A 14,920-nucleotide genomic window follows, 5' to 3' on the forward strand; every position below is an offset into this window, starting at 1 on the left:
AAAGCAATCTACAGATTCAATGCAATTCCTATCAAAATACCAACAACTTTTTCAATGAACTAGAGAAAATAGTTCTAAAATTCATATGGAACCACAAAAGACCCCAAATAACCAAAGTAATCCTGATAAGGAAGAATAAAGCTGGGGGGATTACGCTCCCCAACTTCAAACTCTACTACAAAGCCACAGTAATCAAGACAATTTGGTACTGGCATAAGAACAGACCCATAGACCAATGGAACAGACTTGAGAGCCAAGATATAATTTATGGTCAATTAATATATGATAAAGGAGCCATGGATATACAATGGGAAAATGGCAGCCTCTTCAACAACCGGTGTTGGCAAAACTGGACAGCTACATGCAAGAGAATGAAATTGGATTATTTTCTAACCCCATACACAATAGTAAACTCAAAGTGGATCAAAGACCTGAATGTAAGTCATGAAACCATAAAACTCTTTGAAGACAACATAGGCAAAAATCTCCTGAATATAAACATGAGCGACTTCTTCCTGAATGCATCTCCTTAAGCAAGGGAAACAAAAGCAAAAATGAACACATGGGACTACATCAAGCTAAAAAGCTTCTGTACGGCAAAGGAAACCATCAACAGAACAAAAAGGCATTCTACATTACGGGAGAATATATTTGTAAACAACATATCTGACAAGGGGTTAACATCCAAAATATATAAAGAACTCACACACCTCAACCACCACAAAGCAAATAACCTGGTTAAAAAATGGGCGGAGGATATGAAGAGACAATTCTCCAAAGAAGAAATTCAGATGGCCAACAGACACATGAAAAAATGCTCCACATCACTAATTATCAGGGAAATGCAAATAAAAACCACAATGAGATATCACCTCACACCAGTAAGGATGGCCAGCATCAAAAAGACTAGGAACAACAAATGCTGGCAAGGATGCAGAGAAAAGGGGACTCTCCTACATTGTTGGTGGGAATGTAAGCTAGTTCAACCATCGTTGGAAGCAATACAGAGTTTCCTCAAAAACCTAAAAATAGAAATACCATTTGACCCAGGAATCCCACTCCTAGGAATTTACCCAAAGAATACAAGTTCTCAGATTCAAAAAGACATATGCACCCCTATGTTTATCACAGCACTATTTACAATAACCAAGATATGGAAGCAACCTAAGTGTCCATCAGTAGATGAATGGATAAAGAAGAGGTGGTACATATACACAATGGAATACTATTCAGCTGTAAGAAAGAAACAAATCCTACCATTTGAAACAGCATGGATGGAGCTGGAGCATATTATGCTCAGTGAAATAAGCCAGGCGGAGAAAGACAAGTGCCAAATGATTTCCCTCATTTGTGGAGTTTAACGAAGCAAAACTGAAGGAACAAAACAACAGCAGACTCACAGACTCCAAGAAGGGACTAGTGGTTACCAAAGGGGAGGGGTGGGGGAGGGCGGGAGAAGGGGATTGAGGGGTATTATGTTTAGTACACACGGTGTGAGGGGTCACAGAAGACAGTGTAGCACAGAGAAGGCAAATAGCAAATATGTGGCATCTTACTACACTGATGGACAGTGACTGCAATGGGGTGGGGACTTGATAATATGGGTGAATGTACTAACCACATTGTTTTTCATGTGAAACATTCATAAGAGTGTATATCAATAATGCCTTAATAAAAATTTAGTAGCACTAGGATTTTGGTCCATGTACAGATTTGAAAAACATAAAAATCTCATATATGTCCAGTCTCCTGATATTGTCCCCTAGAAGGACCAGTTAAGCATTCTGATACTAGATGATATCATTCCTCACAAAAAATCTGTTGGTGGTAGCTTCATGAGATAGATGATTACAAAATGCATTTTCCTTCTCTTAAACTGTAAATAGGCTCTTACAGAATGTAGTCCTGTAGAGCTTATCTAATTCCTCACTGTCCAAATAAGTTTATACAGCTTAAAAAATTATTAGTGTAAAATACTTTTAATTCTTTTAAGGTACTGGGCAACAAGGTAATGAACTATAGTGCCCACCATTTGAAATAGCATGGATGGAGCTGGAGGATATTATGCTCAGTGAAATAAGCCAGGCGGAGAAAGACAAGTACCAAATAATCCAGGCTTTCCTGACACCCTTAAATAGAAGAGTTTCTAGCAGGAGGAGAAACAGCTATTCTTTACCCGGACACCGTGGGCTCTGAGGGCACTTGGAGGTTTTAGTAGTGATGTTTGGTCTCATTTCAAGGAGCTGGTAGAATCTCATCTTTTCATTTTCTGCCCTTCCCTGAGCCCTGCTCTAACCATTTTCAACAAGAAAATGTTTTAAAATCGAGGTTTTTATAGGTCTTGATTTGTTAGTGAAACCATATATTATTAGTGTGGTCCAAATCACTTAATGAAGTTCCTAAAATGTCTCCCTTTTACCCACAAGATAATTTTTGCCCATTGGTAGAAGCTAACCTAGAGTTTAAATTTTTGAATAAAAAAGAACTAAAAGTCCAAAGCATTATGTTTTAAAAATCTGAAATGTTAAGCTTTGGATTACCCTTATTAAAACCAAATTTGAAAATCAGATACATTATGATTATAATTTTTATTATTTTTAAAAACAGTGCCTGCTTGGGGTCACGCTCTGAGACACCCTCCCACTGTATCAGGCAGCATTGTTGCAGGCTGAAGACCTGCCAGAGCCGTGCAGCCAAGTCCCCGCAGCGCAAACCTCTTCTTTTGTTGTGGGGGTGACTTGTTCTTGTGGGTGATTTTGTGTTCATTCAGCCAATACCAAGTAGCAACTGTGTGCCAGGCACCACGCTCAGGCAACACTAGGGTGTTTGGGGGGAGAGGCAGAAGAAACAGTCTGAGCCGGTGGTCAGAGGGGTCCCAAGGCAGCAGGGCACACCTCTCAGAGCCCTGTGTGTTAGATGCTGGAGAACTGTCCCCAGGGAAGCTCATTCCAGTAGGTAACAGTGGAAGTCGTCTCAGGAATGAGCCTTGGTAGTTTGAAGCGCAGAGGAAGGAGTGGCTTGTTTCATCTGGAGGCGGGTGGAAACCAGAACCTAAGAAGAGGTAGGTGGGTAAAGGAATGGAGAATTAAAAGCCATCAAGTATTTCCAGGATGGCTGTTGGTGGGGTTGGTGGGGGTGGGCATTCCAAGCAGAGAGGAAAGGATGGGGACTTGAGGGCCTTGTGTCTTTGAGAAAATGCAGCTAGTCTGTACAGTTGGAGCTTAGGTGTGGGAGAAAGTGGCATGGGAGATGCCTTCATGGAGCACTGGAATGTGTTCAAGCGCCTCTCAGTTCTGCGAGGGAGGTCACATTGGCCCCTTTTCACAAAGGAAGGAACTGAGGCTTGGACCAATTGAGTAACTGACCGCAGTTCACACAGCCTGGGAGTGGGAGGCAGGCATTCCTGACTGTCTGGGTTGAGCTCACCACTGTGCTGTACTTCTGGGCTGAGTTATTTGAGCCAGATCCTACAAGCTATAGGAGAAATTGAAGGCTTATAATTCAGGAATAACTTGTTTAGTTTTGTCTTTTAGAAATACCTGTTAGTCATGGCACAGGAGCCAAGGGCACAGCAGTGTGGGGTAGGAGGAGAGGGTGACGTGGGGGAGAGGGGCTGGAAGAGGGCCAGTTAGGAGGTCATTGTGGAATCCAGGTGGGAGGTTAGAGCCCCAACCCGGGCGGTGGAGAGGAGGGGCCGGTTCTGTAGCTTGGCTTGACTGGGTGTGAGAGATGGTGAGGCTCCCTCCTGCTTCTGGCTTGAATAAGGATGTGCACATCTGCACAGGAAATAGGAAGGCGCAGGATGGAGGGTGGGAATGGCGAAAGTACTCCTGTTGTGGATATTGGTCTTCTGTCCCTTATGAAGACGAGGTTCATAAAGGAAGCCAGGAGTGAAGAGAGTTTTAGATCCTGCTGTGGTCTCAGCAGGCAGGTGTGCCAGGGTGGGGTAGAAGACAATTTGGAGGTGCCTGCTGTTGACCTGTCATTGCTGGAGTAGTGTCAGGCCCAGGAGGACTGTGGGCTGGAAGCCAGGTAGCACAGTGGGAGCCGAGGGGGAAAAAATGAGGAGCGGCAAGCATGTGAGCTACTCTAGAAAGAAGCTTGTCCCTGAGGATGCAGAGAAGTGGGCAGGCACAGGTTAAGGGAAGTTCATTGTTCCATGGTGCATGCAGGCTGGGGTTTGGTGCTGTGCTCAGCTGGAACAAGTGAAGAGAGACGGGGTAAAGATGCACGAAAGCGTGGTGGTCTCTGCAGTGAATGGTAGACAGACAAGCAAAACAGGTGTAGCTTTGGCCTCAACCCTTAGGGAAAATTGTGGCATAGTGTGCATGCCTGGGCCTGCAAATTAATCCAATTTTATCCACCCTTCCCAACTTCCATTTAAGACCTGTATAGCCAACAGTTAACCTTACCTCCTGGGGTCATGGTTTTCTCTTAAGTAAAAACCTCATTGGAAATTAAGACTTGGATGAGGTCTTGCTCAGAAAGCACTTCACACAGTGTCAAGGCCCCACTGCCTTCTGTCCCAGAGGACAAAAGAAAGAAGTGGAGGGCCTGTTAGGATTGAAGGCATTAATAGGGGTAGTTCAGCTGATATTTTGGTTGTTTTTAAGATAGTTCAGTAATGTGTTTCATTCATTTAACAATGTTTTTAAACGAGAGCATATTACACACCAGATGTATAGCTGGTGGCTGGTGCACTTGTGTTTATAATCCCATCGTTAGAAGTGTTAGGTCTCTGTAGATAACATAAAATGTCAGCTGCCTTAGTAGGAGATACATCTGAGACGTTTAACCAGTATTAAACTTAGGCACTGATTGTTTTTAGGAGGCTCCTTCCTATTTTGTGTTCTTACCCTTGAGTAAGTGTTATTCATGCTTTGAGGAGAGAATTAAAGTTTACTCATTCCTAAAAATCTCAACTGATATAATCTCATCTTCTGGCATTTGTTCCTGAAATTCTTGAATGACTTTTTTTTTTACTGAAAATCTAATGACTAATGAGAGAATGCTCTGGTCCCTAATAATCCCTGAGCATATTCACTAAGTGGATTTGCTTTGTACAATCATATCTTTTTATATATATTTTTATGTATATTCTTAAAGCCATTTCCTATTTTGAGACATCACAGTATCAGCTTGTGTATCAATAATGCCAGCCAATGATCTCTCATTTACCAAATAATTGTATACATAAAAGGCATAGTGTTCCCAAAGACAGTGAATTCTTGAAACTAGCGCAGCGGAAGACATCTGCTGGTATGTGGTCTGAGGCTGTCAAAGCACTACAATATCCCGCCATAGAAGTGTGTGGCTGTTAGCTCCACGGCTTGTGCAGTGTCTAAATATGCTGACTGCCTTATCTATATGGCATCTCTTATCATTTGTTCCACAAAGCTTGTGCTGCTGCACTATCACTGTGTCTTTTCTTCCCTTGCAAAAGAGTTGGATTTGACTTAATTTCCTCTTCTTTTTTCTTTTCCCCAGTGGACCGTATTGTGGGTCTGGATCAAGTTACTGGCATGACCGAGACAGCTTTTGGCTCTGCATATAAAACCAAAAAGGGCATGTTCCGCACTGTTGGGCAGCTCTACAAAGAATCTCTCACCAAGCTGATGGCAACTCTCCGCAACACCAACCCTAACTTTGTTCGCTGCATCATTCCAAATCACGAGAAGCGGGTATGTGTCAAGCAGAGCGTGTGCTGCTCTTTAAAACTGGTCTCTGTCAGGTTGCAACACTGAAAGTCTAAAACTATCATTTGCTTGATTAGGCTGGAAAACTGGACCCACATCTAGTGCTAGATCAGCTTCGCTGTAATGGTGTCCTGGAAGGGATCCGAATCTGCCGCCAGGGCTTCCCCAATCGGATAGTTTTCCAGGAATTCAGACAGAGGTACTGCACACTTTTACCTTTTCCCCTATGTATCAGAACTTACCTTACTGTGCACCCAAATGGTAAGGTAATGACAGAAATGTTTGTCCTTATTCCCTGGACAGTTTGAGTTTTCTTTTTATTTAGGAAAGAAATAATCATCGTTACCTTTTTTATTGATCAAGACTAGAGAGGGCCTTCTCAGTAAAGGTAATGTGCTGTAACTGCTGTGGCTGCTTCAGAGACTGTCCACTGTCTCCAGGGCCCTGAGGTCAGTTATGAGATAAACATTTGCTGAGAGCTTACAGTTCACCAGTTAGACAGTTCTGCCTGTGATTTCAATTATTTTTTAAATATATGAGCAATATGTGTTCCTCTTAGGAACATTTGAAAATATGAGAGAAGTAAAAAGTAAATAAAAATCATTCAGGAATGACTCTTAAAAGCATTTTGGGATATTTCTTTCCATCTTCTTCGAATGACTGTGTCTGTGTACGTGTGTTCATGTGCATATGTATGTACTTCTTTCAGTGTGTGTGTGCTGTGCACTTAAGTCCTTTTACTAATATAGAGTAGAGAATAGAGATTAGAAAAGAAGGAGTAAGAAAAAAGTAAAATGGAGAAGATCAAGAAATGGACATGATGGGAATAGTTATTTTTTAAATGTATTGTGTAAGTTTCTTTAATAGTTTGCTTTTTTCCCTTTTTCTCCTGGAAATCAGATTTTCAGGTATGATGGCATTTATTGTTCCATAAAATAAACAAGGCTGCAGGTCAGAGAATTTCCCATCCACTATTCCAGTTGGAATCCAGTTGAGAAATTAGTCCAGTTTTTATGGGTTTGGAGGGAAGCACTTATTGTACAATAAACAATCTAGTAGATTGTCACTCTGTATTGATAGGAGTATAATTGTCATCCAGAATGCAAAGTTGATCAAGATAGCCCTGATTTGTCCTTTTATATAGCCACTGTCTTTTGCCTAAGATTTATTGTTATTGAAACAACCTGGATCAAGTGCACAGACCGTAAGTGTGCAGCTCGGTAAACACATATACGCCCAGAGCTGTGCTGTTTTGAATGTGACCCCAATGCATTCCACTGTCCTAAAGAAAGGCCTCTGAGCATTGCTCTTAGAGCTTTTCTGTTAACTCACAGATGCCCATGAATCAGCACCCAAAGACCCAGATTCTCCTTGCTTCTTAAAAAGCTGAACATCTTGGGGAAAATGAAGAAAAACAATATATTTTAAAACACTTCTTAAACCTAATCTCTGACCTGGGGGGATTAACCTCATATTCATTTTGCTTCTTATTTTATGAAATAGAAACTAAATCTGCAGAAAATCCCCACTATCACCTGGTCATTTCTTTACTCTTAATTTGACATGATTGTCTATCATGTTATTGCTTCTTAAAGAAAGCAGAACTCAGTAGGTAAACATCTTCACAAAATTTTACGGAAGATTTTTTTGGCTGCCTTTCTTACAGATATGAGATCCTAACTCCAAATGCTATTCCTAAAGGTTTTATGGATGGCAAACAGGCTTGTGAACGAATGGTAAGCTTTTCTTGATTTTTCTTGTTTGTGGACTACTGAGATAATCTTTCCTGCAGCAAAAAATAAATGTACTCTTTCTCTCTTAGATCCGGGCTTTAGAGTTGGACCCAAACTTGTATAGAATTGGACAGAGCAAGATATTTTTCAGAGCTGGAGTTTTGGCACACTTAGAGGAAGAAAGAGATTTAAAAATTACCGATATCATTATCTTCTTCCAGGCTGTTTGCCGAGGTTACCTAGCCAGAAAGTAAGTGGTTGTCATGAATGAAATGCTTACTCAGTGTGTGCCTGTGCTGGCTTTGTGTTTCCTGCTAGAGATGCAAGTGTGTGTGAGACATTAAAGTCCCTGTCCCATGGAGACTGTTTCCCTGTGGGAGAGGTAGGCACGTGACCAGATGAACATTCTAAATAAGGGCATGTTGCAGTAAGAAAACAAACAAGGGGCAGAGAGAGAAAAGCTTCGGGTATTGCTTCATTGTGGGTCCCCAGGGAGGCTCCTCTGAGGCTGAAACCTCAAGGACAAAAAGGTGCTGGCGCTGTGAGAGGGGGGCAAGAAGTTTCCAGTGAGGGAACTGTAGCAGCAGTTCATGGTATCATTTGAGAAAGTAAAACAAACAGGCCAGTGTATCTGGAGCATGGTGAGTGAGGAGGAGAAAGGCGGAGAAGCACCTCGAGAAATGGGCACGTGGCCTGTATTCAAAGTGCAGTGGGATGACATTGGGAGTAATGTATATTTTCAAGGTCGCCTGGCTGCCATGGGCAGAGTGGGCTGGAGGTGGGGCAAGAGCAGAGCCATGGGGCCCATTGGGAAGCTGTGGCAGCGGTTCAGCAGCAGCCAGTACCTGGGCCCAAAGTGGTGATGCAGATGGATGGTGGTTGTTGGATTTGAGGTAGAATCAAAAGGACTCAGAACTGGTTCGGATCTAGAGGAAATGATGGTGTTTTCTTTACTTCTTCCTGCAGAAGACTTAGGACTTAGGCTGTGGAATTGAGAGAAGTTCAAAGGTGATCTAGTTTGTCATCCAGACAGTTTTGACAAACAGAATGAATCCTGCCCCAGAGGTTTAATGTCCTGCATACTGTCCTATGGGCAGGAGGGTTTGGAGAGCAGCTCTGGTTGAGGGGCAGTCTGCTTGCCCAGGTGCTGGTCAAGAGTGTTTTCAGCTGAATGAGGTGGAGTCACGTGTGTCTCTGCCTGTACATAAAATAGAATACTGAGCAGAAAGGGTGGCATGGAGAGTCGGAGAGGAAGGTATGACATCCTCCATGATTTCTCCTAGGAAACATTTGGCAAGAAGGAGGAAAAGAGTTGGATTTTTATGCATTATTGCTTAAAGCATGCTTAAATAATAAAGTGAACCTGTTAAAGCCAACACCATTGTCACTGTATCCATTGGACCAGAGGATGCCTGAGGGAAGCATAAGTGTGAGCTCAGCCATACACTATCTTAACTTCCCAGAGTTAGTAAAAACGTTACAACTGGCAGAGACACACACCTGCCAAAAGTGCATGAGATGAAGTTGTGAGAGTGTGTGCTACTTTTTCACTGAATCCTAAACCCTGCAAACTTTGCTTCAAGATCAGTCATCAATAACAAAGATTATATGCTCACATGATCTCACTTAAGGACTTAAAACCAACACATATATGTGATCTGCTGTATAAGCCAGCATGTCTGTGTCTTTTTACCTAAATATTTTAGTCACATTGTGCATCTGGTGGGATGGGACTTTAAAAATCAGCATAAGTTGATAAAAGAAGACATCCTGTTCAAGGAAGCAGATTTATAACTTGGGAAAAGGCAGAGTATGCTTATAGTAGTCAGATCCATAAACTTGAGGTGAAGGCACCCTGGAGGACTTGGGATAAGAATTAAAAAGAGGGGAGAAATGAAAGTGACTTTGAATACTTCGGCTTCCCGGACCCTTGAAGACGGGAGGCTGCTTCAGATGCAGATTGCAGAACTGCCCAGTGTGATGGCTGGGCCGGTGCCTGATGCAGAGAAGGGATTCAAATGTCAGTGGACTGGTGTGGGGATGGAAAGCGAGTTACCTCATTCAACTAAGCCGAGTGAGTGGGCATGTTCTTGCCTTCTTGTTCTGAGATTTTTATCTCCCAGGAGACCGAGGATGCAACTAGGGCAATGGTTTTTAATAAGAAGATCAGGAGAATTTTTACAGCATTCTTGAAAGAGATTTATAAGAATTGGAAGGCAGATGATTTGTAGTTTCAAAAACCACTTCATAGTAGAAACTATTAAAATTAAGGCTTTGCTGAACTTGTGTGGCTGGTAGAAATAAATTAGAAAGAAAGTGGCTTTGTAGGGAGCAAAAAGAAAGCCCATTACAGAAGGCTTAAGGAAAATTCTAACCAACAAGGCAGAATTACTTAATAAAATGGAAATTCTGAGATTCCTGTGAGGAAATACAGAGACAACGCAGTAGAGGGGTGAAAAAAAGAGTGATTTGTGCTCCAAATTGCTATTTCCAGGTCTTAGACACTCCTGCATGAATCCTAATACTGGTCTTTGCTGGAGTGAATGAATAATTCTAAAATTTTTTACCGTCTTTTCCATCTCTTTCAATTGCCTCTTCCTCCCAGGAGAACCTATGGCTGCTGCTACTGCAAGCAATTATAAAAAGGACTCAAGAGAAAGAATTATGGGTATAGAAGTGCCCAATTCATGCATTCACTCAGCAAACATACTTTGAGGAGGACTTGAGGTCCATCAGTCACTTGATTATATGCTGAGACCAGAAAAATAACTGAGCCATGGTCCTTACTCCAGAGGAGCTCAGAGCCTGGTTGGGAAGGTAGCCACAGGGGTAGATAGAGTGCAGCGTAAGAGCCGTGAGCGAGGGACAGAGGAGGCTCCAGGGTCATTCTGGTGCTCTGAAGTCCAGGGGAACGCAACGGAATGTTTTCAGTAGTGGATGGTTCACAGAGTTGTGCAACAGGGGAGGCAAAACAGATTTGGCTGAGGAAAAGCTGCTCACTTCAGAATGTAGGAAGCCCGTTAACAATATCTAAGATGCAGTTGCCGTAAAGTGACAGGTGGGACCCAGGTTGCTGCGTGTCAGGGAGTAAGGTGGTAGGAACACTTGCGGTGGGTCCTGTGAGTGTGAAAGTGAGTAGGAAAAGATGAATTGTATACTGGAAGGAATGGTGGGCAGTGAGCTGGGCTCGGGGTTTGGGGGTTGTTTCTGAAAAGAGGAGAGCTAGGGAGTTTCAGAAAGGGAGCTCTATTCCTGAAGGACAGTGAGAAATTAGAAATACTCAAGTAAAGATGGCTAGGAAGTAGGTCTTGGATCACGTGAAAGGACTGAGGGGCAGTGTGGTGTGGTGGGAAAAGCCTGGACGTGGACTAGGGTTCCCGGGGTGTATGTGCACCCTAGAAGAAAGGACTTCCTGAGCCCTGACCTCCCTGAGGCTTCATCCGGGCAGGAGAGGCCCGAACACGACAGTCTCCGGGCCCTTCCCAGCCCCAGAATGCTGCACTGCCTTGTGGCCAGGTGGGGGCGAGGCGGGGGAAGGTCACCTTGGAGGGCAGCCGAGAGCGTGTGTCCTCTGTGCTGGGTGAGGAGGAAGAGGGGAACGTAGCTGAGGAGGGGCTGTAGAGCGCCGGCAAAGGGAGAGGGGAGCCGTGCCTCACGCCGCCTGCGTTGTCTCAGGAAGGCGGGTTGTTCACACCCACGAGTGCCCACGCGATGCGGGTGTGGGTAAGCAGCAGGGCACATGTTCAGGGCAGCGTCTGCGGAGACGCCCGAGGCAGACTGAGCGGCCGGGCCGGTGTGGGCAGAACCTCAAGCCCCCATCCAGGGGCGCGTTCGCCCGCCCGCCGTCCCTGGCCCAGTAACGTGTGCCGCAGGGGCCCTCATTTTTCTGTACATAGACGCCTTCTTCCTGTTGTCCAGGGCCTTCGCCAAGAAGCAGCAGCAGCTGAGCGCGCTGAAGGTCCTGCAGCGGAACTGCGCCGCATACCTGAAACTGCGGCACTGGCAGTGGTGGCGCGTCTTCACCAAGGTGGGCCGCGCTCCCCGGTGCATCTGGTCCCCGAGACCCGCGGGAAGGGGGTGTGGTGATGCGCTCTCGGGTCTCGTCACAGGTGAAGCCGCTCCTGCAAGTTACCCGCCAGGAGGAAGAGCTCCAGGCCAAAGACGAAGAGCTGTTGAAGGTGAAGGAGAAGCAGACCAAAGTGGAAGGAGAGCTTGAGGAGATGGAGAGGAAGCACCAACAGGTACGGGCACTGGCCCCCTGGGTAAGCGTGAGTCCCCGACCGGACGCCCACGCTCTGTTGGGCATCGGCAGCTCTACCTACCACGTCGTCTCATTGTATGTGTATCGCCACCCCTTTCCAAAGCACAGACATTTGCAAAGAGCGTAACAGGTACATCATGCCATGCATTTGGGTTCACATTAACCAGAGTTAACCTTGCCTCTTACATTTTTGCCTTGGTCATTATTTGGGCATGCAGATGATTGTATTTGCTCTCAGACATGTGTTTAATGCCTGTTTTCGATAGACGCCCGGTGTTGTCACCTTCCTGTGACTGCTCATAAGGAAAGCAGGAAAAAGTGAGAAGATGTGATAGTCCCGGGCCACCACCTGCCTCTTCTCCAGTGGCAGTCTTGAATCAGGGTCCCTTTCCTGGGCAGTTACGCTTCAGGGACAAAACAAAGCAGAGACTCAAGAAATGTTTGGAAAAGACAAGAATAGAACTGTAGTGTTCAAAGCCAAAAAGAATAACAGTAAAGGGCAAGAATATCACTGGACATCAGAGAGCTTTAGTATCTAATCACCATGAGCTTTACAGTATTTGAATAATATTACCACCACCACCCCGCCATTTTTCTGTCCATTTGTAAATTACCTTAATAGATGGAGTTCTGAAATAGCATGGATTCAGTTTGTATTATTCAGGATAACTTGAGATAACAACCAACCAGAAATGTTTTCATCTCACTCCCTTTGCTATAGCTGGAGACATATCTGACAGCTTGGCCAGTGGTGGTTTATGTTTTTAACTCTGGGTTTCCGGTGTACATTGGCCACTGCAGTCGTGGTGACTGTCTTGTGTACACCCTGCGGGTAAATCAGAGTGTGGGGCTCTCTGCTGTGATTGCAGCTTCTGGAAGAGAAGAACATCCTTGCGGAGCAACTACAAGCAGAGACGGAGCTCTTTGCTGAAGCAGAAGAGATGAGAGCAAGACTTGCTGCTAAGAAGCAGGAATTAGAAGAGATTCTCCATGACTTGGAATCTAGGGTTGAAGAAGAAGAAGAAAGAAACCAAATCCTCCAAAATGAAAAGAAAAAAATGCAGGCACATATTCAGGTATCTGACAGTTTATATTTAGAATTATATTTCGGGTTTTCCAAGTGGCTCTATTGAATAAACAGAAGCTATAGATTTGGACTCTTATATCCCATTGAGAAGCAAAAGAAGTCTAAGTTGTAAGTAACTATCCTTAAAGGATGGCCATCATCCAAAGCACACATGTAATAGATTTTCTTTGAACATAGATTTAATTACTCTGAATAGGAATCGTTTATGTTCTGATGTGGTATCGTGTAATCTACAAGTGATTCAAAGTAATGACATCCCAGGGTCTGTAGCATTCTGTAGGGGACCTAATTTGTTATTTGTGTTATTAATTATTCTACTTGCTCCATACATTAGATACCAAGTGGTTTGGTTCATAAGAAATGCTCAGTATAGACACAGAAGGTATCCAGAAATCAGAATAAAACACTTCGCCCTTCTTGGTAGTTACCTTCTTAGTGAGATACAAGCCACACTCACACAAAGCACAACTACACATGTAGCTGCATATTCAGGCAAATGATACAGACCAGAGTCCCTCTGCCTGTACCCTAGCGCACAGCTGCCGCCGCCGCCTCACCCCTGCCACAGCCTAACACACCCTTGAGTGTCGGGCTTCGGTGCCACCATGGCTTCATGGGCCCAGCAGCAAACTTCCTTCCTTCCATTTTTCTCCTTTAGTCTTTTTCTCACCCCATAGCTTTTATTTGCAAAGCAGACAATTCAGATGTTTCTCAAATCCACAAAAGGTACATCATTTCTTTGGCAAATACCCTATCAGTAAATCATCCATATTCTTTCTATTCGTCAACACAAATAGTTTTCCAGTGTCCCATAATAGGTTAGCAGAATATCATAAAAGCTATAAAAACGTGTACTTAACCATCAATTCTAGTTCTAGGACTTTATTCTAAACATAAATAAATGGAAGCTGTCTAGTTATCTAACAGTAGGAGATGATTAAATCATGATAATACTATAGATATAAACAAGCAGATGTTTATTTTCATGGGTATTCATAATACATTAATAAAGATGGTTGCAAAATGGTATACACAATAAGATGTGATTTAAAGTATTTATATAACTTATAAATTAATATTTATGGTTTTATATGGGAATATGCAGAAGATCTAAAATAACACCAATACTAGTGAGTTCTCCCTGGTGATATTATCAAACGGTTTTGATTCTCTTTTCTCTTTAAAAGGATGTGCTCATTTTCGTAATACAGTTCCACACACATAAGGGAAAGACACCCAAAGTCATCTCCCAATCTCCCCAGCCTATGTTTTTGATACTCCAGATTTTAATATCTTCACATGAAATGCTTGCTTCACATCAAATAACCTATTTAGAAAACAAATATATCCTTGTAGGTATATTTTACAACCAACTTTAATTAACAGCAGTTTTTATAGTATGTTCATAGTTCCTCAGTGTTATAAATAACATTTTATTAGTAAGTTTTTCATATAAAACACATCTTCGACTATTTCCTGAAATTGCTGGCTTAAAAGAAATGCTCATTTTCAGAGCTTGCTGCACTTTGCCACGTTGGCTTCCAAAGGATTGGCCTAGTTGGAACCTTAACCTGTAGTGGATGTAAATGTTTGTTTCATGTAACCGCATTTCTTTTTTTTTTTTAATTCCCATTTTTAAAATCGAAAATTGGTATTTCATGTTCACGTGCATTCCTTTGGTTGGTGATGTGTGGTGGGGTCTTGAGAAAGTGCGGAGACTGTGTGTTTTCCACAGGACCTGGAGGAGCAGCTGGATGAGGAGGAAGGGGCCCGCCAGAAGCTGCAGCTGGAAAAGGTGACGGCAGAGGCCAAAATCAAGAAGATGGAGGAGGAGATTCTGCTTCTTGAGGACCAAAATTCCAAATTTATCAAAGTAAGACTGTTTCCACTACAAAGTTGATTTTAGAATAGAATATGGCAAATAGTTACGTTGGTGCACTCACTGAAAGTGGCTCGAGGAAACAGGAAATTCTCAAGAAGATTTCAGTTCATTTACTTAATTCCCTAAGTCTCTCTGGTATAGCCTTCTAAAGACCGAAACTGTTTAATTTCTTAAATCCACCAGATGTGCTTATAATCCTTGCGATGTCTGACTTGCACCTGTCACTCCCCCACAGACGACCGGTCTCCCGTGTGTGCGAGC

General features: G+C 43.3%; 1 protein-coding gene across 8 annotated transcripts in view; it reads left to right on the forward strand.

Annotated features, from left to right (window-relative positions):
- The window catches only part of MYH10 (myosin heavy chain 10), a 159,642-nt gene that overhangs the window by 114,161 nt on the left and 30,561 nt on the right, over nt 1–14,920 (forward strand). For all 8 annotated transcript variants that reach the window (XM_057500888.1, XM_036896173.2, XM_036896172.2 and 5 more), the window contains 8 exons: nt 5,488–5,681; nt 5,774–5,895; nt 7,363–7,432; nt 7,519–7,679; nt 11,348–11,456; nt 11,539–11,670; nt 12,560–12,766; nt 14,513–14,650. In XM_057500888.1, coding sequence (XP_057356871.1) covers nt 5,488–5,681; nt 5,774–5,895; nt 7,363–7,432; nt 7,519–7,679; nt 11,348–11,456; nt 11,539–11,670; nt 12,560–12,766; nt 14,513–14,650 — 1,133 coding nt within the window. The remainder of the gene's footprint in view (nt 1–5,487; nt 5,682–5,773; nt 5,896–7,362; nt 7,433–7,518; nt 7,680–11,347; nt 11,457–11,538; nt 11,671–12,559; nt 12,767–14,512; nt 14,651–14,920) is intronic.

Source organism: Manis pentadactyla, chromosome 4 (genome assembly GCF_030020395.1).
Source record: "Manis pentadactyla isolate mManPen7 chromosome 4, mManPen7.hap1, whole genome shotgun sequence".
Lineage (NCBI taxonomy): Eukaryota > Metazoa > Chordata > Mammalia > Pholidota > Manidae > Manis > Manis pentadactyla.